Source organism: Neofelis nebulosa, chromosome 3 (assembly GCF_028018385.1).
Source record: "Neofelis nebulosa isolate mNeoNeb1 chromosome 3, mNeoNeb1.pri, whole genome shotgun sequence".
Classification (NCBI taxonomy): Eukaryota; Metazoa; Chordata; class Mammalia; order Carnivora; family Felidae; genus Neofelis; species Neofelis nebulosa.
This window is the reverse complement of record NC_080784.1, coordinates 143,635,678-143,661,382: the sequence shown is the minus strand read 5'-3', so window position 1 is coordinate 143,661,382 and position 25,705 is coordinate 143,635,678. Positions and strand designations below refer to the sequence as shown.

At 37.3% G+C, this 25,705-nt stretch overlaps 1 protein-coding gene across 3 annotated transcripts in view; it reads left to right on the top strand.

The window, feature by feature from the left end:
- Nucleotides 1-22,938, top strand: part of MRPL1 (mitochondrial ribosomal protein L1) — a 98,794-nt gene extending 75,856 nt beyond the window's left edge. For 2 of the 3 annotated variants that reach the window (XM_058722164.1, XM_058722163.1), the window contains exons 8-9: nucleotides 12,227-12,308; nucleotides 22,746-22,938. In XM_058722164.1, coding sequence (XP_058578147.1) covers nucleotides 12,227-12,308; nucleotides 22,746-22,864 — 201 coding nt within the window. In that variant the 3' untranslated portion in view covers nucleotides 22,865-22,938. The remainder of the gene's footprint in view (nucleotides 1-12,226; nucleotides 12,309-22,745) is intronic. The other variant, XM_058722165.1, reaches the window with a different exon arrangement.
- Nucleotides 22,939-25,705: the final 2,767 nt, after the last annotated feature.

Below are 25,705 nucleotides of genomic sequence, written 5' to 3'. Positions count from 1 at the left end.
AAATGAATAGCAGAAAATATCTGCAAATCATATATATATGGTAAGAGACTTGTATCTAGAATACATGAAGAACTCTTATACAGTAGTCCCCCCTTATCCGTGGTTTATCTTTCCACAGTTTCAGTTCCCCATGGTCAACTGCAGTCTGGAGGCAGATGGTCCCTTGGTGCACTGTCAGGAGGTCACTGACAGCCTAACACTATATCACAACACCTGTGTCACTCACCTCACTTCACCTTATCGTGTAGGCATTTTATCATCCCCTATCATCACCAGGGTGAGCATAGTACAATAACATGTTTTGAGAGAGACCACATTCACATAACTTTTATTACAGAATATTGTTATAATTGTTCTATTTTATTATTGTTCATCTCTTAACTGTGCTTAATTTGTAAGTTAAACTTTATCACAGATATGAATGTATAGGAAAAAACATAATTTAGAGGTTTGGTATTATCTTCAGTTTGAGGCATCCACTGGGGGTCTTGTTTCCCATGGATAAAGGGGGCCACTGTAACTCAGTAATAAAATGATAAATAATTCAAAAAGTGAGCAAACGATCTGAATACACATTTCTCCAAATAAGATATACAAATGGCCAATAAAGACATGAAAAGATGCTCGGCATCATTAACCAACAGGAAAATGCAAATTAAAACCAAAGTGAGATACTGCTTCACACCTATTGGGATAGCTGTTATCAAAAAAACCCCAGAAATAAGTGTTGGCAAGGATACAGAGAAATCGGGACCCTTGTGCATTGCTGGTAGGGATATAAAATGGTGCAGTTGCCATGGAAAATGACATGACAGTTCCTCAAAAAATTAAACATAGAATTACAGTAGATCCATAGATTCTACTTATATATACCCAAAAGAATTGAAAGCAGGAACTCAGGTGTATGTAGAGCCATGTTCATAAGAGCATTATTCAAATAGCCAAAAAGTGGAAGCAACCCAAGTGTCCATGACAGACGAATGGATAAACAAAACGTATATTCAGGCACACTTTAGAGATTTTGCATGTTCAGTTCCAGAACCACCACAATAAAGTGGAATATTGCAATCAAGTGAATCAAATGAATGTTTTGGTTTCTCACTGCATATGAAAGTTATTTTTATACTATACGTGGTCTGTTAAGGTGTGGAACAGCATTATGTCTAAAAGAACAATTAAAAAATAGTTCATTGCTAAGAAATCCTAACCATCATCTGAGCTTTCAGCGAGTTGTAATCTTTTTGTTGATATCAAGACATTCTGCTTTGATGCTGATGGGTGCTGACTGATCAGGGCAGTGATTGCCAAAGGTTGAGATGGCTGTGGCAGTTTCTTAAAACAAGTCAATAATGCAGTTTCCTGCATCGATTGACTCCATAACAAATATAATAATGGAAAAGTTTGAACTATTGTGAGAATTACCAGAATATGACTGAGGCATGAATTGAGTAAATGCTGTTGGAAAAATGGTGCCAATTAACTTGTTCGACATAGGGTTGCCACAAACTTTCAAAATGTAGTGTCTGTAAAGTACAATAAAGTGAAGCTTAAGAAAATGAGGTATGTCTGTATGTACCATGGAATGTTTTTCAGTCTTAAGAAGGAAGGAAATTTGACACATGCTATATGTAACATGTATGAACCTTGAAGACATTATGCTAAATGAAGTAAACCAGTTGACAAAGGATACTCTATGATCCCACTTATTTGAGGTACCAAGAGCCATCCTGTTCAGAGAGACAGACAGTAGAACGGTGATTCATTTGATTGCAATATTCCACTTTATTGTGGTGGTTCTGGAACTGAACATGCAAAATCTCTAAAGTGTGCCAGGGGATGGGGAAAGGGAGAATGGGGAAAGTAGTGTTTAATGGGTACACAGTTTTAATTTTTTGAGAGAAAGAGAGCGTGAGTGGGAGAGGGGCAGAGGGAGAGAGAGAATCTCAAGCAGGCTCCACGCCTAATGTGGACCCCGCTGCGGGGCTTGATCTCACGACTGTCAGATTATGACCTGAACTAAAATCAAGAGTTAGCTGCTCAACTGACTGAGCCACACAGGCGCCCCTTATGTATGTATGTATGTATGTATGTATGTATGTATGTATGTATTTATTTAAAATCCAAGTTAGTTAGCATATAGTGCAACAATGATTTCAGGAGTAGATTCCTTAATGCCCCTTTCCCATTTAGCCCATCCCCCCTCCCACAACCCCTCCCAGTAACCCTCTGTTTGTTCTCCATACTTAAGAGTCTCTTATGTTTTTGTCCCCCTCCCTGTTTTTATATTATTTTTGCTTCCTTTCCCTTATGTTCATCTGTTTTGCATCTTAAAGTCATATGAGTGAAGTCATATGATTTTTGTCTTTCTCTGACTAATTTCATTTAGCATAATACCCTCTAGTTGCATCCACATAGTTGCAGATGGCAATATTTCATTCTTTTTGATTGCCGAGTAATACTCCATTGTGTATATATATATATATATATATATATATATATATATATATATACACACCACATCTTCTTTATCCATTTATCCATCGACAGGTGCCCTACTTTTAGACAAGAAAGATGGAAAAAGTTCTGGAGGTAGATGGTGGTGAGAGTTGCACAAAAATGAGAATGTACTTAATACCACTGAACTGTATACTTCAAAATAATTACAGTGGTAAATTTTTTGTATTTTCAGCACAGTTTTTAAAAAATTACAGAGGAAAGAAAAGAGGAAAGTTTACATACTGTTATTTATTTGTATGACATTTTTGAGAAGACAAAACTATACAGTGACATATCAGGGTTTGTGAGGGTAGCAGTGGCTAAGAGATCACATCAGGAAGTTTTTTCTGTATCCTGTATTATGGTGGTTACTCAATTGTATGTGTGAGTTACAATGTGTGCAACTATACACCTAAAAAAGGCCAATTTAACTGCTTTTTAATCTTGACGTCTTTCGTATGTATAGAAGTAGTATGTATAAATTTATAACTATTGAAGTCTGAATTTAGTGGGATACAAACATGGAATAGTTTCCTCCATTTTCTTATTGTGCCATGGGTATGATTTCCTTTCTGTGTTCCCTTCCCTGGCACATTAGATAGATCTCATAGTTTCCAGTGACTGTCAGTAATTACAAGTGCAGTCTGATGCAGTTCAGAACTCTAATCTCCCATGCAAAGATTTCCCTTGCTCAGTTTGGAACCAGGTTTTTATTGTTCATGTGATCTGATGTGAGGAGGGCTTATGAAGTCTTCACTCACAAAACCTCCCACTCTAGACCTTAGAGTTCTGCAATGACTTGATTCACTTCTGAGATACTTTGCCCCAATCTGTTTCTCAGGCCTGACTACCCTGGGGTATTAAGGCAGGAAAGGCACATGCCTCTGCTTATCTGCCTGAATTTGTTGCCCCCACTTGATCATTGCTGCTTCTCTGGCCAGCCCTTATTGGTTTGAGGTCTTTAATACCACATGTTCAGCCCACTAGTCTCCCCTTCTGACAGGTGCCCCACTCATCTCCACAGAGTAGCTTCTTGGAGCCTTGCCTCCCCTCACTTGGCCTGCTTCTACTTAGGTAGGTGTTGATTATAATAGCACCTTTTTGGCGGCCTTAATTGTTGGTATCTTTCTTTAGAATATAGGGTATTAAATGCCTTTTTTTGCTTTCATATTTAGGACCTGATAATCAGTCCTGAAGAAACTTCCAGAAAAGCCCCATGCAACATCTTCTTCCAAACACATATCTAAGCTTACAACAGCTGTTAAAACAGTTGCTAAGCATTTTCCCTACTGTTACTTTAAATGGCAATGCAATTCTTAGCCTGACAAAACATTTTTTTTGCTTCATCTGCATAGTAGATGGATACATAGTAGGATACCAGAAATCTCTCAGCACCCAACAAAGCTTTCTGTTAACCAAACAAAACAAAAATCTTTTTCATCGCACAAAAATTAATGGCTTTTTTTTGCCCATTCACTTCCTCAAACATCCTTCAGTCTGTCTTCCACATCAGGGGTTTGCAAACTGGCCTGGGGACCATTTCTAGCTCTCCACGTGTTTTGTAAGTAGCGTTTTGTTGGAACACAGGTGCAGTCATTCATTTGTGTATTGTCTATGGCTTCTTTCTTGCTAAAATAGCAGAATTGAGTAGTTGCAGCACAGACTGTTTGGCCTGCAAAGCCCCAAATATTTACTGTCTGACCATTTATAGAGAAAGTTTGCCAACTGTTTTACGCATACCCTTCCTCTAGAATTCTTTGTAAGACATTGATCAGATATACCATTTGTCTGCTGAGAAACATTGAATAGCTTCTCACTGCTCGCAGTTCTAAATAAAATCTTTATCTTTATATTCACATCTCTTTGTAGTCTCGAATCACTACATCAGTTTCAAATTTAGCATTTCTTGCTATTTTCAGGGAAGCAGGCTAAAGTCTGGAGTTACCAATTGGCAGCTTACAGGCTGAATTAGGTCCCCAAACTTATTTTATTGGTCCTGGATAGTGGTTTTGTTTTGTTTTCTTGAATCAGCATTTAAAAACTAGATGATATCACAAAGAACTTCAGATTTCTGGTTCTTGACAAGTCAGGGATTCTGGTAACAGTGGACCCACAGCCCTCTCAGTGTAACAGTTTATTAGTGTCGAGTAGCTTACTGTCTCCTCCATATGGAGTGTTGCTATCCACCTCTGCACAGCCTGTGTCACACAGGTGTTGTAGACATATGCACTCAAACCTAGGCTTCTTTCAATCCTGCACATTACCTGGTCTGGCCACTGTAGGCATTTGAGTTTGAGTTTGCAACCCTAGGCCCAGATATAATGAGTCACTTAATGGTAACCTGTTCTACCTTGTTATCACATTAGCTCATGCTGCTCCTTCTGCCTGGAAGATCCTCATTGTTCCTCAAAACTTCATCTTTTAAGACTAACTTAATCTTTAAGCCCGTGTATCACCTTCTTTGGGTAGCCTTCTCTGTCAAAGTCCATCACTTCTTCCTCTGTGCCCTTGTAGAACGTTGTTCATATAGTTAGAGTGTCACCTGTGATGTTGTATTTTAGTGACCAGATTCTAAGCTCCCTGAGGGCAAGTTTTGATTCTTACTCACCTTTCTGTTTCTAGCTTTCAGGATGATGATGGACAGAGTGGGGGCCAAGAAAGGGTTGCTGAATGATAGGGTGTAACCACCTAAAAGCTTGGAGGGTAGTAAAGGATTCATTTGGCAGAAAGAAAAATTCATATTTTTCCCACTTAAATGCATATTCTTTTCCGTTAAGTATTTCACTTAGTTTCCTCTTTTTCAGCTCTTAGTTTATAACAAACTCCTTTTGTATTTTCCCAAAACTTATACTTCATCTTTCGTAAGAATTACCAACACTTAAAAACTGTGTCCAAGGTAGAGGAAATGGGGTTCAGATTTACATTTCTCTGCCTTTAGAGCTCATGAACATAGCTGCTGAGCCACTACTTACCAGGGTGTGTGCACTTGGATAAGTTAACAAAGTTTTCCAAGTCTGTTTCTTTTCTTTTTCTTAAAGTTTTTATTTATTTTGAGAGAGAGAGAGAGAGAGAGAGAGGGAGAGAGAGAGAGAATCCCAAGCAGGCTGATAGCACAGACCTGACGTGGAACTCAGTCCCACCAACCACGAGATCATGACCTGAGCGTAAATCAAGAGTCAGACACTCCACTGACTGAGCCCCCCAGGAGCCCTCTAGGTCTCAGTTTCTAATGGTAAGAGAGCAATTGCAGTAGTTCCTATTTCAAAGGATTCTTAGGAGAAATGAATGAGAATGTTTAATGCTTAGAATAGAGCCTGGCTCAGAGAATTTACTCAATAAATAGAGCTGCTCAATCAATCAATTATTATTATTACTTTCCTTAATGTTGTATAGAGGACACACAGATTATCTTCCTTTCCTTGGTTTAGACTGTAAGGAGTCATGGTGATTAAGAGGATTGGCCCATCTGCAGAATCTTAGAACATTGCATTTGGAAGAGATTTGGGAGGCCAGATGTTCTAACAAGTGCTTTCCAAAGGAGCAGTCCTCTTTACAGTTTCCACTTAGAGATGATCATACATTTAGAGGCTGTCAGAACATTTATAGTGACAGTAGTTGGCCACTTTAGGAGGATCATGTGATTGTTTAAAAATCATGTATATGTATTTTGCTTGTGTGTGTATTTTCTTTTTATCCTCTGTAAAAGGTAAAAAATTCAGCCAGATTATTTTCCTACACTGTAGTCCTTAGTCTTCCAAAATATTTTAAAACTTACCTTTTGGCTAGCAGTTCTCAAAAGTGTGACTAGGGATCCCTTTTAGCTGACACACTTTTTTCAGAAGCCTTTCTTCTCTCTTCCCCTTTCTTTTAATCAGATAATCCATGAAGCCTGTGAAAGCATAGGTTAATTTTTTTGTGTGCTTGTGTGCAGTTTTCTGGAGTGAGGTTTCATGACCCAAAAAAGTTTAAGAGTCATTGCTTGGGCGGGGCAGAGTTAAGATGGAGCTAAGATGGCTGCATCGTAGGAGGACCCTAGGCTTGCCTTGTCCTCCTTGAACACAGCTAGGTAATTCTGCAATCATTCTGAATACTCAAGAAATTGACCTGAGGACTGATAGAACAAACTCCACAATTAGAGGGAGAGAAGAGGCTGCTTGGAGGAAGGTAGGCAGTGTGGATACCTGGTTTAGGAGAGAAATGTATCTGATCAAGGGTACTGCGGGGGGGGGGGGGGGGGGGGGAGTCCTGGTTGTGGAGAAAGGCCAGAGAGAGAGAGTGGAACACACAGGGATAAATACAAAAACACTTCCCCAAAGTCATTGGCTGGGAAAAGGAGAGGGGCTGAATTTTGAGTTTTTGCAGCCAATGGAGCTCCAAGACTGGAGTTTCAAAGGTCCCCAGGCTTGGCTGTAATAAAGACCTGAGGATGCTGTCCTACTCCTGGAGTGGAGGCAGGCAAACAACCCAGGGCAAGCTGTGCAATCTGAAGATCACCTAAGGAGTGGGGAGGGACTGTGAGTACATTTTGGAGCGTATCTGTGACAGGTGGCATTGCCTGTCCAGGGACAAAAGAACTGGTGGGCACCATTTCACTCCCCCAACCTCTCAGCATAAACCAACTTCAGTAAACAGCACAGTGCCAACATTGGCTGCCTAACCCGCTGAACACCAAGTCCCGCCCACCCTGCGCTCTGCTGGTACTGCTTTTCTGGGGTAAGTTTGCCTAACGACCGGTGCCAGCGGGACCCCTCCCGAGAAGACCAGCACAAACCCCCACACCCACTATGTCTGCTGACCATAGAGTTCTGCAAAGGTTCGAGTCTAGTAGAAATGGCATCAGGTCTCTTTTAGCAAGCTGACTAGAGCACACCTGGTTAAAACTTGCCACATTTCTGGCTAAGGTCCAAATGCTCCCCACTGCAGCCAAGGAGAAACTCTGCAGAGAGAGGACTGACCTGAGGGATAGAGCAGCCATAACACAGCAGCAGAGTGCACGCAGCACACGCCAGAGGCAGTTCTTGAAGTGCTAGGCCCTGAAAATTAGATTCCCTCTTCTTCATAAACCCATTACTCTCAGGATCAGGAAACATTACAGGCTTTCATAATACACAGAAGACAGAGACGAAATGCCAAGATGGAGGAATTTGTCTCAAAAGAGAAAACAAGAAAAGGTCACAGCCAGGGATCTAATACATCTCCCGAGGCCAGGGAAACAAAAACAAAAACAGACTACTGGGACTTACATCAAGATAAAAAGCTTCTGCACAGGAAGGAAAACTGTGAACAAAACCAAAAGGCAAACTTTGGAATGGAAAAAGGTATTTGCAAATGACATACCTGGTAAGGGGCTAGTATCCAAGATCTGTAAAGAACTTCTCAAACTCAACATCCAAAAAACAATCCAATTAAAAAATGGGCAGAGGATGGGGTGCCTGGGTGGTTCAGTCAGTTAAACGCCTGACTTCGGCTTAGGTCATGATCTTGCAGTTTGTGAGTTTGAGCCCTGTATTGGGCTCTCTGCTGTCAGCACGATGTCTGCTTCAGATACTCTGTCTCCCTCTCTCTCTGCCCCTCCCCTACTCTCTCTCTCTCTTTTTCAAAAATAAATATTTTTTTTAAAAAATGAGCAGAAGACATGAATAGACATTTTTCCAAAGAAGACATACAGATGGCTAACAGACACATGAAAAGATGCTCAACATCACTCATCATCGGGGAAATGCAAATCAATACCACGATGAGATATCACCTCACACCTGTCAGAATGGCTAAAATTAACAACACAGGAAATAGATGTTGACAAGGATGCTGAAAAAGGGGAACCCTCTTGCACCGTTGGTGGGAATGCAAACTGGTGCAGCTACTCTGAAAAACACATGGAGGTTCCTCAGAAAGTTAAAAATAGAACTACCCTTTGATCCAGCAATTGCACTAGCTGGTTTTACCTAGAGGATACAAAAATACTGATTTGAAGGGATACATGCACCTGGATATTTACAGCAGCATATCAACAATAGCCAAGTTATGGAAAGAGCCCAAATGTCTATTGACTGATGAATGGATAAAGAAGATGTGTACATACACACACACACACACACACACACAATGGGATATTACTCAGCCATCAAAAAGAATGGAATCTTGCCATCTGTAAGGATGTGGATGGAGCTAGAGAGTATTATGCCAAGTGAAATAAGTCACATGTGATTTCACTCATTTGTGGAACTTAAAACAGGTGGGGGCACCTGTGTGGCTCAGTAGGTCGAGGTCTGACTTCAGCTCAGGTCATGACCTCATGGTTCATGGGTTCGAGCCCCACTTTGAGCTCTGTAGAGAATGCTCAGAGCCTGGAGCCTGCTGCTAATGCTGTGTTTCCCTCTCTCTGCCCCTTTCCTGCTCATGCCCTGTTTCTCAAAAATAAACGTTAAAAAAAAAATTTAAAAAGAACAACAACAGATGAGCATAGGGGAAAGAAAAAGAGAGGCAATGCAGAAAACAGACTGTTAACTATGGAGAACAAACTGAGGGCTGCTGGACTGGAGTTGGGGGGGGATGGGCTAAATGAGTGATGGGCATTAAGTGAAGGCACTTGTTGAGATGAGCACTGGGTGTTATATGTAAGTGATGAATCACTAAGTTCTACACCTGAAACTACTATTACACTGATGTTAACCAATTGGAATTTAAAAACCTGGAAAAAAAATCGTTGCCTTAGACACTTTCATGAATACAGTTTGCCTTGCATACATCTGCATCTCAAAGGGATGAAAAAATGGTCAGGAACAGCAGATTTTTAGTTTCTCATAATTGTAGAAACTCATGAAGACAGGTTAGGAATTGCATGGAAAGATGAAAATCTGATAGTTAAAGCAAAGAGAGTCACAGAGTTCACCTCCACCCAAACATCTTTGGTAAATCTTCCTTCTCGTCTGCTTAGGGAATTATTTTTGACATAATAAGGGAGGGATGTTAAGCAGAAGTAGGATTCAGAATTTTCATTTCTTGACACCATGTGTGCTACAGAATGAGAAATAACTGTCTTGCCCTATAGTGAACAGTCTTTAGCTAAACCTGGATAATATTGTGACTATTAGATATTCAAATACACACATATGCACATATGCAAATACAGTGCTTACCATAGTCAAGGTCCACCAGTCCCATTTTTTTTCTTTCCTGCTGTACCAAGTCTTATGCTCTGATATTGAGAATCTAACAGATAATACCATCTCCTCAAAATGGTTCATCCTTGCCTTTTTGCATGAGAATATTGTATGAGAGCACCATGGAAGTGCAGAGTAACTGAGATATTGGTAGAGAAGCTTGCAAATGTTGCTTTCCTGAGTTCTCTCTAGATTACTGTCAGCCCAAGTACATTTCCTGTGCAAGTTTTGATAAAATTCATGCATGCATACATTTTTTTTTTTTTTGGTCCATAATTATCTTAGCATCAGTAGCCAATTAAGTAATCATAGTTAGGGATGCGTGGGTGGCTCAGTTGGTTAAGCCGACTTCAGTTCAGGTCATGATCTTGCGGTTTGTGGGTTCGAGCCCTTTGTCGGGCTCTGTGCTGACAGCTCAAAGACAGGAGCCTGCTTTGGATTCTGTGTCTCCCTGTCTCTCTGCCCCTCCCCCACTCATGCTCTGTCTCTCTGCCTCTCTCTCAAAAATAAATAAACATTAAAGAAATTAAAAATATAACAACAGTTATTATGTAAATCATATATATAATATATATATTTCATAATATATATAATTTTTCATAATTTTGTGTAATATCTAAAAGAAAAGGTAAAATGAAGTGTTATGGTTATAAATATATTTTAAAATTCCACAGAGGATACAGTACTAAAGATTAGAGGTGCTAAAATTTGGACAAAAATGTAAACTATGTTTAAAAACCTTTTTACATATTTTAGAACTTAATGAAATCATTGAAGGTATCCTAGTTCTGAAAGTTGCTGAGGAAGTCTTTGTTTTGTATTTCTAAAGCACATGTTGCATTTGTGTAGCATTTTATTTTAGCTTACTGTAGGCAGTATAAGTCTACAGAAAGTTTAGTTGAGTTTAGTGTATTATAGATAGTATAACAATGTAGAGCATAACTTAATAGTTATTAAATAGTAAAAAAAAATATGTTGGACATCTTGCTTTTGCTTGTATCTATTATTTCTTGTGCTATTTCTTGTATCTATTACTTTCCCAAATTTAAGGTAGCTGTAGGTCTTTAACGAAGGGTGAACGAACTTACTAGAGCCGTAACTGTTACTTCAGTGGATGATAGAAAGGACAATTTGATTAATGTGGAGAATAATGTTTTTGTTTTGATTTAAATTTTTTTTAATGTTTATTTTTGAGAGAGAGAGAGAAAGAGTACAAGTGGGGGAGGGTCAGAGAGTGAGGGAGACACAGAATTGGAAGCAGGCTCTAGGCTCTGAGCTGTCAGCACAGAGCCAGATGCACAGCTTGAACTCACGAACGGCGAGATCATGACCTGAGCCGAAATCAGATGCCTAACCCACTGACCCACCCAGGCACCCCATTTCTTTTAATTTTTTTTCAATGACTGATTTGATTTTTAACATAGCAAATGTAAGGTGCCTTTTCTGCCAGTGAACTACTTGATTCACTGCAGATTAAAATCTGTAAGTTCTGTGGACTTCAGAAGGTGAATTAAGCATTGCTTGATTTTTTTTTTTCCTATTAGAACTCCCACTTAAGGATTGGCATAAAGTGAAAATTCCTCCAATAATGTCCAGACCTTCTCATTTAGAGTTTGATATTGCATCATGTTCAAGTGAGTGTCAAATAAATGTTGTCTGTTGGTAATGAGAATAATTTTTTCATGAGGAATTCTCTTTATGCTTATTACCCAGCACATTTCTTGCAATGGTCTCAGAGTCGTTGGAAAACAGAAACCTTGCTTGAACTTGAACTGTTACCATGTGATTTTTGCCAGTTATGCTATTACGAGTTTTACACAAATTTTAAAAAATTGATTCATTTGACAAAGCTTAAAATCCTTTAAACACTGGGATGGAATATAACTAATTTAAGTAGTGTATTTTAGAAGAGTAACATGCATTGAATTTGAATGATAAACACAGGGACTTTACAAATTTAGGAGCTAGGTTTTGGAGTTTTATGAGTAGTGCTTGTTCAGTATATATTTACTTACTGTAATTTTTGTTGAGTACTGGGATAATTATTACCGCATAGAGTGTTACCATAGCATACTGAAAATGTCTCTGTATCAGATATGTGATGTTTGAGTGTGTGTGTTAAGTAGTTTTATTTTGTATTCCTGAAAGCATGAACTTCTAAACATTTTCTTAGTTTCCTGTAAAAGTAAATTAATAAAAAAACTTCAAGAGGAAGTATCACTAATTCCTTGGGAGTAGGGATCAGGGGATGGTATATTCTGCCTCAGGATGTGCTTTGGGGAAATTACTTGGAAATTAAGGAGTCTCAAGTAGAACAACTTCAAAATACTTTACTATGACATGTTCCATAAGATAATTAAGTCTTGACATGTAAGGACATGTGAATGTAGCATTCTAAAAGAAGAGTTACAGAAACTTTTTCTTCCAGAGTAAGGTCTTTTAATAGATAGTTCGCATTAGTTGAATATTTGAAAGACACTGCCTAAAATAAATACTGATGCAGTTACTAAAAGTTGTATTGTCTTCTCACTTTCACATTATTAATGTTATATATCCTTTTCTTTCAGCTCGATATGCCAAGTGACCAGATAGTGGCGAATCTGCAAGCAGTTATCAGTGAAGTTTGTAAGCACAGACCACTCAGTTTGGGTGAGTGGTTTGCTTGGGTAGACTTCCCTATAGCTCTGTGTTTCTTTAGAAATGTAAAATATTGGGGTGCCTGGGTGGCTCAGTTGGTTAAGCATCCGACTCTTGATTTTGGCATAAGTCATGATTTCATGGTTCATGGGATTGAACCTTTCATCGGGCTCTGTACTGACAGCATGGAGCCTGTTTGGGATTCTGCCCGTCCCCCCATGCCCGCCCCCCGCCCCTCTCTCTCTCTCTCTCTCTCTCTCTCTCAAAATAAATAGATAAATAAACTTTAAAAAAGTGTAAAATACTAAGAAAACAATCAAGCTGATACGCAAGTACAATATACAACAGCAGTAGTATTTTCAGGGATTAAATAAATAAAATTTAATTCTCCAAAGGATTCCTAATTACCTTATTAACATGTTGTAGTTGTTTGGATAAGAGACCTCTTTAACATAAATAAGAAACATATCATGAAATCTTTGTAAATTCCCACATTATTTCTATCATTAAATGTAATAAACTTTGAAAGAAAACTGTAACTGATCACCTTAAACTTACGTAGTGTTAAATAGAAACTAAAATCATTTATGAAATATTTTGAGTCCAGACCATTCACTTTGTCACTGGCATTAGCAATTGTCTTTCTTAATCTTACTTACATTAGAAAAGAACAAAGTTTTTAATTATGTCCTGAGAGACATTTCTTACAAACAGTGATTCATGGAGAGCAGTGAAACTTGATTGAGATATGGAAGCTGCTTAATAGGCTAGGAACACCTACAGTGTCCTTATTATTCCATTATGTGCTGTGCATAGTCTGTGCATATTTCTCTCCTGGCTGGTTGCAGCCAAAAAAAGGGTTCATTACACTCAATAGACTCTTCATTTATAGACTTAGCCTTATAGGACTTTGTCAGGTTTAGTTTTATAACCAAGTGTATAATTAAAACACAATCTTAAGCTATTTTTTTATCTCTTTGGGAGTTAAACACACTGGTGAATAAATACCTCATTTGTTAATTCTGCTGTCATAGATATGGCCATAGTACTTAGTAATTGTATGTGTACACATTCTTATATTCCATGGAGCAGTTTGATTGCAGTATAGGATCTTCTGAGGCTGTCACAGGAGTGGAATGATGGACAGTAAATCTCGAAAACCAATGTATACTCTTCTGTCATTTTTTAAATTGAAGTGTAATTGACCTACAATATTGTTTTAGTTTCATGTGTACAACATAGTGATTCAACATTTGTATATGTTGAAAATTGATCACCACATAAGTCTAGTTACCATCTGTCACCGTACAAGGTTAATAGACCATTATTGACTGTACCCCTTGTGCTGTACATTACATCCCCATGACTTATTTATTTCATAACTGAATGTTTGTATCTCTTGATCCCCTTCACCCACTTTGCCCCCTCCCCTCATACCCTTCCCCTCCTGGCAACCACCACTCTGTTCTCTGTATCTATGAGACTGGGTTTGCTTTGGTTTTGTCAGTTTGTTTTGTTTTTTCAGAGTTTACTTATAAGTGAAATCATTGATATTTGTCTTTCTGACTCATTTCACTTAGCATAATACCCTCAAGTCCATTAATGTCACAAATAGTAAGATTTCATTCTTTAATATGTCTGAATAGTATTGTAGTATTCTGTTGTGGTGTGTGTGTGTATGTGTGTACCCCCCATCTTTATTCATTCATGTATAGATGGTCACTTAGGTTGTTTCCATATCTTGGCTATTGTACATAATGCCACAAGGCACATAGGGGTGCATATATCTTTTGATACTAGTGTGTTCATTTTCTTCAGATCGATACTGAAAAGTTGAATTGCTAGATCATATGGTTGTCTGTTTCTAATTTTTTGAGGAATCCCCATACTGTTTTCCAGGGTCTGCACAAATTTGCATTCCCACCAACAGTGCATGAGAGTTCCCTTTTTCTCCACATCCTTGCCAACACTTGTTATTTTTGATAATAGCCATTCTGACAGGTATGAGGTGATAACTCATTGTGGTTTTAATTTTCATTTCCCTGGTGATTAATGATGTTGGGCATCTTTGGTGCCTGTTGGCCATGAAATGGGAAAATGTCTAGATTCTCTGCCCAATTTTATTTTTATTTTTTTTTCAATATATGAAGTTTATTGTCAAATTGGTTTCCATACAACACCCAGTGCTCATCCCAAAAGGTGCCCTCCTCAATACCCATCACCCACCCTCCCCTCCTTCCCACCCCCCATCAACTCTCAGTTTGTTCTCAGTTTTTAAGAGTCTCTTATGCTTTGGCTCTCTCCCACTCTAACCTCCTTTTTTTTTTTTTTTTTTCCCCCCTTCCCCTCCCCGATGGGTTTCTGTTAAGTTTCTCAGGATCCACATAGGAGTGAAAACATATGGTATCTGTCTTTCTCTGTATGGCTTATTTCACTTAGCATCACACTCTCCAGTTCCATCCACTTTGCTACAAAAGGCCATATTTCGTTCTTTCTCATTGCCATGTAGTACTCCATTGTGTATATAAACCACAATTTCTTTATCCATTCATCAGTTGATGGACATTTAGGCTCTTTCCATAATTTGGCTATTGTTGAGAGTGCTGCTATGAACATTGGGGTACAAGTGCCCCTATGCATCAGCACTCCTGTATCCCTTGGGTAAATTCCTAGGAGTGCTATTGCTGGGTCATAGGGTAGGTCTATTTTTAATTTTCTGAGGAACCTCCACACTGCTTTCCAGAGCGGCTGCACCAATTTGCATTCCCACCAACAGTGCAAGAGGATTCCCATTTCTCCACATCCTCTCCAGCATCTATAGTCTCCTGATTTGTTCATTTTGGCGACTCTGACTGGTGTGAGGTGATATCTGAGTGTGGTTTTGATTTGTATTTCCCTGATGAGGAGCAACGTTGAGCATCTTTTCATGTGCCTGTTGGCCATCCGGATGTTCTTTAGAGAAGTGTCTATTCATATTTTCTGCCCATTTCTTCACTGGGTTATTTGTTTTTCGGGTGTGGAGTTTGATGAGCTCTTTATAGATTTTGGATACTAGCCCTTTGTCCGATATGTCATTTGCAAATATCTTTTCCCATTCCGTTGGTTGCCTTTTAGTTTTGTTGGTTGTTTCCTTTGCTGTACAGAAGCTTTTTATCTTCATAAGGTCCCAGTAGTTCATTTTTGCTTTTTAATTCCCTTGCCTTTGGGGATGTGTTGAGTAAGAAATTGCTACGGCTGAGGTCAAAAAGGTCTTTTCCTGCTTCCTCCTCTAGGGTTTTGATGGTTTCCTGCCTCACATTCAGGTCCTTTATCCATTTTGAGTTTATTTTTGTGCATGGTGTGAGAAAGTGGTCTAGTTTCAATCTTCTGCATGTTGCTGTCCAGTTCTCCCAGCATCATTTGTTAAAGAGACTGTCTTTTTTCCATTGGATATTCTTCCCTGCTTTGTCAAAGATGAGTTGGCCATACATTTGTGGGTCCAATTCTGGGGTTTCTATTCTATTCCATTGGTCTATGTGTCTGTTTTTGTGCCAATACCATGCTGTCTTGATGATGACAGCTTTGTAGTAGAGGCTAAAGTCTGGGATTGTGATGCCTCCTGCTTTGGTCTTCTTCTTCAAAATTACTTTGGCTATTCGGGGCCTTTTGTGGTTCCATATGAATTTTAGGATTGCTTGTTCTAGTTTTGAGAAGAATGCTGGTGCAATTTTGATTGGGATTGCATTGAGTGTGTAGATAGCTTTGGGTAGTATTGACATTTTGACAATATTTATTCTTCCAACCCATGAGCATGGAATGTTTTTCCATTTCTTTATATCTTCTTCAATTTCCTTCATGAGCTTTCTATAGTTTTCAGCATACAGATCGTGTACATCTTTGGTTAGATTTATTCCTAGGTATTTTATGCTTCTTGGTGCAATTGTGAATGGGATCAGTTTCTTTATTTGTCTTTCTGTTGCTTCATTATTAGTGTATAAGAATGCAACTGATTTCTGTACATTGATTTTGTATCCTGCAACTTTGCTAAATTCATGTATCAGTTCTAGCAGACTTCTGGTGGAGTCTATCGGATTTTCCATTTATAATATGTCATCTGCAAAAAGTGAAAACTTCATCTTGCCAATTTTGATGCCTTTGATTTCCTTTTGTTGTCTGATTGCTGATGCTAGAACTTCCAACACTATGTTAAACAACAGTGGTGAGAGTGTCTCTGCCCAATTTTAAATTGGATTTATTTATTATTTTATTGAGTTATATGAGTTCTTTATAAAATTTTGGATATTAACCCCTTACCGAATATGTGATTTGCAAATACCTTCTTCCATTCACTAGGTTGCCTTTTTGTTTTGAATGCTTTCCTTTGCTGTGCAGAGCTTTTTAGTGTAATGTAGTCCCATTTGTTTATTTTGTTGTTGTTGTTTCCCTCTGGAGTCATCCAGAAAACCTACTAAGACCGATGTTGAGGGGCTTACCACTTGTGTTTTCGTGTTTTATGGTTTCAGGTTTTACATTCAAGTCTTTAATCTATTTGAATTAATTTTTGTATGTGGTAGGAGGTATTGATTTCCTTCTTCTGCATGTAGCTGTTCAGTTTTCCCAACCCCATTCATTAAAGAGGCCGCCCTTCCTCTGTTGTGTATCCTTTTATGTTGTAAATTGGCCATATATGTGTGGCTTTATTTCTGGGTTCTCTGTTTTGTTCCATGAATCCATATGTCTTTTATGTTAATTCCATATGGTTTTAATTACTGTGGCTTCGTAGTATAGTTTTGAAATCAGGAAGCTTGCTATCTCTGGCTTTGTTCTTTCTCAAGATTGCTTTGGCTGTTCAGGGTCTTTTGTGGTTCCATACATATTTTAGAATCATTCGTTCTGTTTCTGTGAGCAATACCACTAGAATTTTGATAGGGGTTGCTTTGAATTTGTAGACTGTTTTGGGTAATATGTACATTCTAACAATATTAATTCTTCTAATCCATGAACATGGAATATCCATTTCTTTGTATCATCTTCAGTTCCTTTCATCACCATCTTACGGTGTTCCATGTATTAAGCTTTCACCTCCTTTATTAAATTTATTCCTAGGTATTTTGTTATTTTTGATGCAATAATATATGGGATTGCTTTCTTAATTTCTTTCTGATAGTTTGTTGTTAGTGTATAGAAACAACTGATTTTTGTTTATTGATTTTGTACCCTGACACTTTATTGAATTTGTTCATTGGTTCAAACAGTCTTTTGGTGTAGTCTTATGGCTCTTCCTATATATGATATCATATCTTCTGCAAAAAGTGGCAATTTTACATCTTCCTTTTCTATTTGGATGCCTTATTTTGGTCTTGCCTGAATGCTATGACTAGAACTTCCAATACTATGTTGAATAATAGTGGGGAGAGTGGGCATCCTTGTCTTGTTCCTGACCTTAGAGGAAAAGCTTTCAACTTTTCACCATTGATTATGATATTATTTGTGGGCTTGTATATGACCTTTATTACATTGGGGTATGTACGTTCTCTCTTTAAGCACTATGTTGAAAGTTTTTATTGTAAATGGATGTGACTTTTGTTGGGTGCTTTTTCTGCATCTATTGAAGTGATCGTATGATTTTTATTTTTCATTTTGTTAATCTGTATTACATTGATGTGCACATGTTGAACCATCCTTTCATCCTGGAATGAATTCCACTTGATCATGGTGTGTGATTCTTTTTATGTATTTTAGAATTTGGTTTGCTAATATTTTGTTGAGGGTTTTCATATACATGTTCACCAGGATTATTGGCCTGTAATTTTCTTCTTTTTTTGTTGTGTCCTTGTCTAATTTTGGTATCAGGGTAATACTGGCCTCATAAAATGAGTTTGGAAGCATTCTCTCATCTTCTTCAGTGTTTTGGGGAGAGTTTGAGAAGGCTAGATACTAAATCTTTGAATGTCTGTTAGAATTCACCAGCTAAGCTGGCTAATCTTGGGTTTTTGTCTGTTGGGAGGTTTTTGATTACTGATTCAATCTGTTTGCTATTATAAGTCTATTCTGATTTTTCTGTTCTTCCTGATTCAATCTTGGAAGTTGTTTGTTTCTAGGTATTTAATAATTTTTTCTAAGTTGTCCAGTTTGTTGGTATGTAATTGTTGATAGTAGTCTCTTAATGATCCTTCGTATTTCTGTGGTATCAGTTGTAATTCTCTTTCATTTCTGATTTTATTTATTTGAGCCCACCCTCTCTTTTTCTTGGTGAGTCTAATTAATGTTTGTTAATTTTGTTTATCTTTTCAAATAACAAGCTCTTAGTTTCATTGATCTTTTCTGTTGTCCTTTTATTCTTTATTTCATTTATTTCCCCTCTGATATTTACTATTTCTTTCCTTCTCCTAACTTTGCATTTCATTTGTTGTTCTTTTTGTAGTTACTTTCTGTTTAAAGTTAGATTGTTTATTTAAGATTTTCCTTGTTTCTTGAGGTAGGCCTGTATTGCTATGAACTTCTCTCCTTTAATCGTTTCTGATTTATCCCATAGGTTTTTGTATGTTGTATTTCTGTTTTCATATGTCTCTAGGTATTTTTGATTTTTCCTTTTTACTTCTTTGATGACTCATTGGTTGTTCAGTAGCATGTTATTTAATTTCTAATGCTTTTGTATTTTTTTCCAGTCTTCTTGTAACTGATTTCTAGTTTCATAACATTGTGGTCAGAAAAGATGCCTGATACTATTTCAATACTCTGAGAGTTGCTTTGTGGCCTAATCTGTGATATGTCCTGGAGAATGTCCCATGTGCACTTGACAAGAATGTGGTTTTTATTTTTTTGTTTTTGTTTTGGATGGAATTTTCTGTATAAATATATTAAGTCCATCTGGTCTAATGTGTTGTTTAAGGGTGATGTTTCCTTATTGATTATCTGTTTAGATCATCTATCTATTGATGTAAGTGAAGTGTTAAAATCCCCTACTATTGCTGTCTCTCCTTTTAGGTTTATTAATATTTGCTTTATATATTTTGGTGCTTCTATGTTGGGTGCATAGATATTTATACATGCTATATTTTCCTGCCAGTTTGACCCTTTAGTCATTATGTAATACCCTTCTTTGTCTTTTATTACAGTCTGTTTTAAAGTATTTTTTGTTGAATAAATTTAGCTACATCAGCTTTTTGTCAGTTTGTTTCCATTTGCATAGAATATATTTTTCCATCCCTTTACTTTCAGTCCTTACTTCTGAGCTGAGTCTCTTATAGGCAGTGTATAGATGAATCTTGTTTTTGTTTGTTTGTTTTTTTAAATCCATTCAGCCACTCTGTGTCTTTTGATTGAAAGAGTTAGGGGCGCCTGGTGGCTCACTCGGTTGGCCTGGTGGCTCACTCGGTCCAACTTGGGGTCAGGTCATGATCTCATGGTTTGTGGGTTTCGGCCCTGCATTGGGCTCTGTGCTGGCAGCTCAGAGCCTGGAGCCTGCTCCAGATTCTGTGTCTCCCTCTCTCTCTGCCCCTGCCCTGCTCACACTCTGTCTCTCTCTCTCTCTCAAAAATAAATAAACATTAAAAAAATAAAATAAAAAAATAAAAAAAGAAAGATTTAGACTATGTTTAAAGTAATTATTGATAGGTATGTACTTATTGCCATTTTGTTAATTGTTTTCTGGCTTTTTTCCTTGTTCCTCTCTGTTCTTTTCTTTCTGTCTTTCCTTCTGGTCTTAATAATTTTCTTTAGTGTTATGTTTAGATCCCTTTCTCATTTTCTTTTTATATTGCTATAAGTTTTTTTCTTTGTGGTTACCGTGAGGTTCACATATACCATTCTGTGTATATGACAGTCTGTTTTCATGTGGTATCAACTTAATTGAAACTCATTCCAAAACTCTACATTTTTATTCCATCCCCTGTGTTTTATGGTTTTGATGTACATTTTAACACTTTTTGATGTCATTAACTAATTAATATAGGTTTAATTAATTTTATTACTTTTGTCTTTTGACTTTTATACTGGTTTTATAAGTGAGTAAATGCACTTTTACAATATACTTACATTTTCCAGTGACATTTTTACTAAGTATGTTTTCTTGTCATTCATTAGTACTATTTCCTTTCAGCTTAAAGAATTCCATTTGACATTTCTTGTAGGGTTGATTAAATGATCATGAATTCCTTTACCTTTTTCTTATCTGAAAAACTCTTTATCCCTTTTCCTATTTTGAATGATAACCTTGCTAGGTACAGTATTCTTGGTTGTAGATATTTTCCTTTAAGCACCTTGAATATGTTCTATCAGTCACTTTTGCCTGCAAAGTTTCTTCTGATAAATTTGCTAATAGCCTTATGGGGCTGCCTTTGTATGTATCAAGTTGTTTTTCTCCTGCTGCTTTTAAGATTCTGTCTTTAACTTGTGACATTTTAATTAGTGTGAATCTCTTCGGTTTCATCTTATTTAGAACTTTCTGACCTTGGATCTGGATGTCGATTCCCTTCCTCAAGTTAGGGTTTTCAGTTATTTTTCTCTTTTTTATAAGTTTTCTGCCCCTTTCTTCTCTTTCTGGGACCCCTATAATGAGAATATTACTCTGCTTGAAGTTGTCCTATGTGTTCCTTAAGCTATTTTCACTATTTAAAATTCTTTTTTCTTTTTGTTTCCTTCTCTGAGTGAGTCCATTGCTTTGTCTTCCAGGTTGCTGATCTGTTTCTCATTCAGTCTGCTGTTGAGCTTCTCCAATGTATTTTTCAGTTCACTTATTTTATTCTTCAGTTCTGTGATTTTTGTTTGGTACTTTCATATATTTTCTGTCTTTTTATTGAAGTTCTCCTGTGTTCATCCATGCTTTCCCCCAAGTGAGCATCTTTATGGCTGTTACTTTGCTCCCTTTGTCAGGCAGATTACTTATGATCATTTCATTAAGGTCTTTTTCTCAGGTTCTGCCTTGTTCTTTCATTTGGAACATATTCCTCTATCTCCTAATTTGGCCTGATTCTGTGTGTTTCTATGTTTTGAAATAGCTACCTCTCCCAATCAGGAGTGGCCTGTATACAAGATTTTCTGTGGGGCTTAGAAGTGTAATCCCCCAGCCACCAGAGCCTGGTGCTCAAGGTATCCCCTGTGTGGGATACCTTCACACACCTGCCAGCTTTGTGCGGGGAGGGTGGGGACGGGTGTGGGGTACTTGTCTGTCTATGACACGGGTATGGTAGGAATGAGGGGGTGGGCTGGGTCTCAACTGGCTGCCTGTGCAACAGGCTGCCTTATTGGGTGGGGTTGCTCACCTGGTTGGTTGCAGTTTGGCTGCCCCACAGCAAGGTTGCCCACCAGCTGTGCTCTGGATGTGGCATGGAAGAGGGGCAGAGCATGCTCAGTGGCGCTGATAGGTTAGAGTAGGATTGCCAACATGGCTCCTGCCAGCACTGGCATTAGCAAGGTTGAATGAGATTGCAAAAATGCACTCTTATCCCCAAAGAAAGTCTCAATAGGTTTCTTCTTTCCAGCAGTTGTTTTAAGATTAATAAGTGGGTTTCCTTCACATATGGTCTAGTGCTTTTCACACTGCTTATTTTGCACCAGGTTGTGGAATGAGTTTATGTGTGAGCCCTTTAACACTGAGTTCCCTGTTCTTTCCAGTTCTGTGGTTCTCTTGGATGCACTCTGTTGGTTTTCAAAGCCATATGTTTTGGGAGCTCATCTGTCTGATACAGGACACAGTGGTTGGGGTGCCTAGTTTGGGGAACAAAGCCCTTGTCCTCAGGGAAAAGTTCTGTATTTTTGAGATCCCTCCCGATTTTCGGTCGCCTTGCCTGGAGTGGGGTTTTTGCAGACAGTGTTGTCTCTGCCATTCCTGCTTGTCTTGATGCAGCCCTTTTATCCTTTGTTGTGGAGATACTGCTCATCTGGTTTTCAGGACTTTTTCGAGGAATTTATTCCATATGTAGCTGTAGATATGCTGTGTCTGTGGGAAGAGGTGAGTTAAGGATCTTCTTATGCTGCCATCTTGAACTGTCTCTATCTTTCTTTGCCATTTTAATGAAGTCTCTTAATTGTTATTATGAAAAGCTTTTTCATTTTTAGGGAATTTTACTAAATGTTTAGTAACACAGAGATAGCATCTGTGATATTTCAAATAAATATTTAGAATATTGCCATCACATGTAAATATCACTACCTGCTCCCTTCACTTTCGACTTTGCAGTAAAATAAATTCTAGGTGATCATCTTTTGGAAGAGAGAAATGAATTATTATAGATTATGTAGTTTCAAGGGTAAATCTCTAATATGCTGGAGTTTCTTTAGTTTGTCTTCTACTCTAGAAAACAAATGATCTTGTGTTCCTTATAATTCAAAATCTTAGTTCAGTAATATCAGTACTTTTCAAGTGGAAAATATAACATGAGTTATATAAGGTTTGTTGTTGTATGTTTATATCTGCTCATTATGTATCTGTGGAGTAAAATAAAAGTTGATTCTTGTCTTTGTTTCCAGGACCTTTTGTGGTACGAGCTTTCCTTCGTACTTCAACAAGTGAAGGTTTGTTACTAAAGATCGAGCCATTGTTGCCTAAAGAAGTAGAAACCAAAGAAAATAACAAAGAAGATGCCTAAAAATGTTACATTATGAAATTATTTTCAGTGGATTAAGAAGCAATGGAGACAATTATAAAACTGTGTAATTTCTACATTTGGTGTCTTGTTATTTCTTAATCATCATACTTGATTTTAACACTTGGAAAAATCTTACAACACTTTCAAAAATAAGAAAAAATTTTCTCTGTCTGAACCTATATTAAATTGTCTTCCTTAGAATTTGGATTCTGCACGCTGGTAATTGTAGCAGAAATTTCTAGCTTAATAACTTTCCCTTGAGAGCCATACCATTCTGAGGGAAAAGTAATATTCTCAATTTTCATAGGACAGAGAATGGCAGAGTCATGAGCTATATCCTAAATACGTCTATTTTCTATGGAAAAAGTATGGAAAGTGTTTTTTCTAAAAATTCTAAATATCATTTGTGATAGCATGCATATAGAAAATGACTAAGACGTTAAAATGTAGGTGGGAAAGCTTTTTTTCTTTTAGGAATTAATTTATAATATTTGTGGTTTTTTGTAGTAACAGTAGTGTATAATTTTATGGTGCTTTGTGCTATATATACAGTGTATAGTGTTTTCATACACTTAATCTCATTTGAGCCTGAATTCCTTTGCTTAATAGCAAGTAATAGGTTTGGTTAGTGTTTGTTGACTGAACATCCCATGATGTAGATAGAACAATTTCATTTAATGGAGAAGAATCAGGCTAGAAAGTCAAGTGTCTTTCACCAAGTGTCAGTTTGCAAACTGGTGTTGATCTTTAAGTATTTACTGGTAGGTGAAAAAATCAAAAACATAAGGATAATTTTGGCATGCAGTTGCCCATTGTCCTTTCTTTGGAATGATTTCCTTCACTCAGAGACTATCTTCTACTTATTTATTTATTTATTTTTAACGGATGTTCAAATGCTGCTTCTTTCATGAAATAGTAGCATTGATAAATTCATTGGTGGGATCTTCACTTCGTAAAGAATATTTTGGCAGCTTCATGTAGGTCTCCCAAATTGTTTTTGAAGTGGAAGTTGTCCGAGAAGTCCAAATGACCATGAGCAATCACTGTACCCCATTAAGCTTTTTTTCCCCCCACAGGAAAATTAAAATGTAAAGGCTGTTTACCAAAAACAGTAACTACAAAATAGTAACAGCAGTTACCTTCTGTTGAGTGCCCACCTACCATCTTATGCCTTTACTGCACTGTCTCATTTCATCCTCATAGCGGTTCAGTGAGGGGGGTTTGCTATTCCCACTTCACAGGTAAGGAAATTGAAACCTATGTGAGCTCCCCTAACCTAAGACTCACACCTAGATCTGTGTGATTTTAAAGCCTGTTCTCTTAACCATTGGGGTATGGTACCTCCTTTTTATATATCTTAAAAGATAAATCAACCTATTTATGTGAACACTTTAAAATTTTAAAAATATTGAATAATTATACTTCAGTGTCTTGGTATCTCTAGTTATGGGGTTATGGCAGAGTGGATGTGAGAAAGTAGAAATAAAAGGGTTAGAAGGAGTGGCGTGAGAAAAGAGTAGTGTTAGGATGGAGAGAAAAAGGTATTTACTTGTTTTCCCCAATTACTGTCTTTTGAAAACTTACTGATTAATCATTATTTAGAGATCCTAATTCAGAGTAGAAGCTCTATTACTATGTTTGTAGATTTTCTTCTGATTAGTAGATTAAGTATGCTCTTATAATTGAAAGTTTTAGAAACACTAATAAACATAAAAAATAAATCTACTCATAATCCTACTGCTCAAAGATAACCAGCATGAATATTTTGGTGCTCTCCATTTTCAGTTGGCAGAGAGAGACAGAACATACACATGATGCTATAAAGTAAGCATTTTTCCACATTAATTAAAGTCTTATAGGAAAAGCATCATTTTAATGGTTGAATAATACTCCATCCTGTTGATGCTATAATTTATGGAATTATTTCTTAATTGTTGGGCATTTAACTCACTTTCAGTTCCCCCTCCTCTATTATTTATAATGCTTTGTATTTGTAATTTATTTTCCTCTCTATTCCTTGCAGTGACATTACTGGGTTAAAAGGTATGGTATGGCTAGGAGTCTTAATTATGTCTTAGAAAGGTGCCTTTGTGATCAGATCAAACCTGAACAAGGAAATATGGTTGGAAAACTTACTCTGGGCAGGAACGTTCCAGGGTTTAATTAACTGGCCTATGGACAAATTATTCCCTACCCTTCCATTATGCATTTTTCCTTTTGGCTAACTAGAACTAATGTTGAGTGTTTATTATGGTATGTTTCTGGAAAAACAGAATTGTACTAGATAACTCTGAACGTAAATATCTTTCTCTTTTATATTATTATATTCTTAGAGAACAATAAATTAAATCTTATATTTGAAGAAATTAAAAACTTAAAAAATTTTACATTAAGTACTAGTACTATTCAAATTTTAGCCTCATTCCAAATTACCTGGTGGGCTCACACTCACAAATTTCTGGGCTCTGCCTAGCAGTTTTGGGTGGACCTTGACCTTTTCACATTTCTAACAAATTCCCTGGTGATGATGATGTTGCTGTTCTATGGACAACACTTTGAGAACCTCTGTTATTTACTAATCATGGCTAGGTAAAAAAATCTCTGGCTGTAGTAACAGCAACAGTTTATGTAAAAATTCCACAGGTTAATTCTAATGCACTGGGGTTGAGAATCACTGGTATATGCAGTTAGCTAGGTCATAAAAAATGTAAAATTTGCAATAAAGTTGAGATTTAAAAAAATATTTTTTAAAATTTACATCCATATTAGTTAGCATATAGTGCAACAGTGATTTCAGGAGTAGATTTCTTAATGCCCCTTAAAAGTTGAGATTTTAAAAGA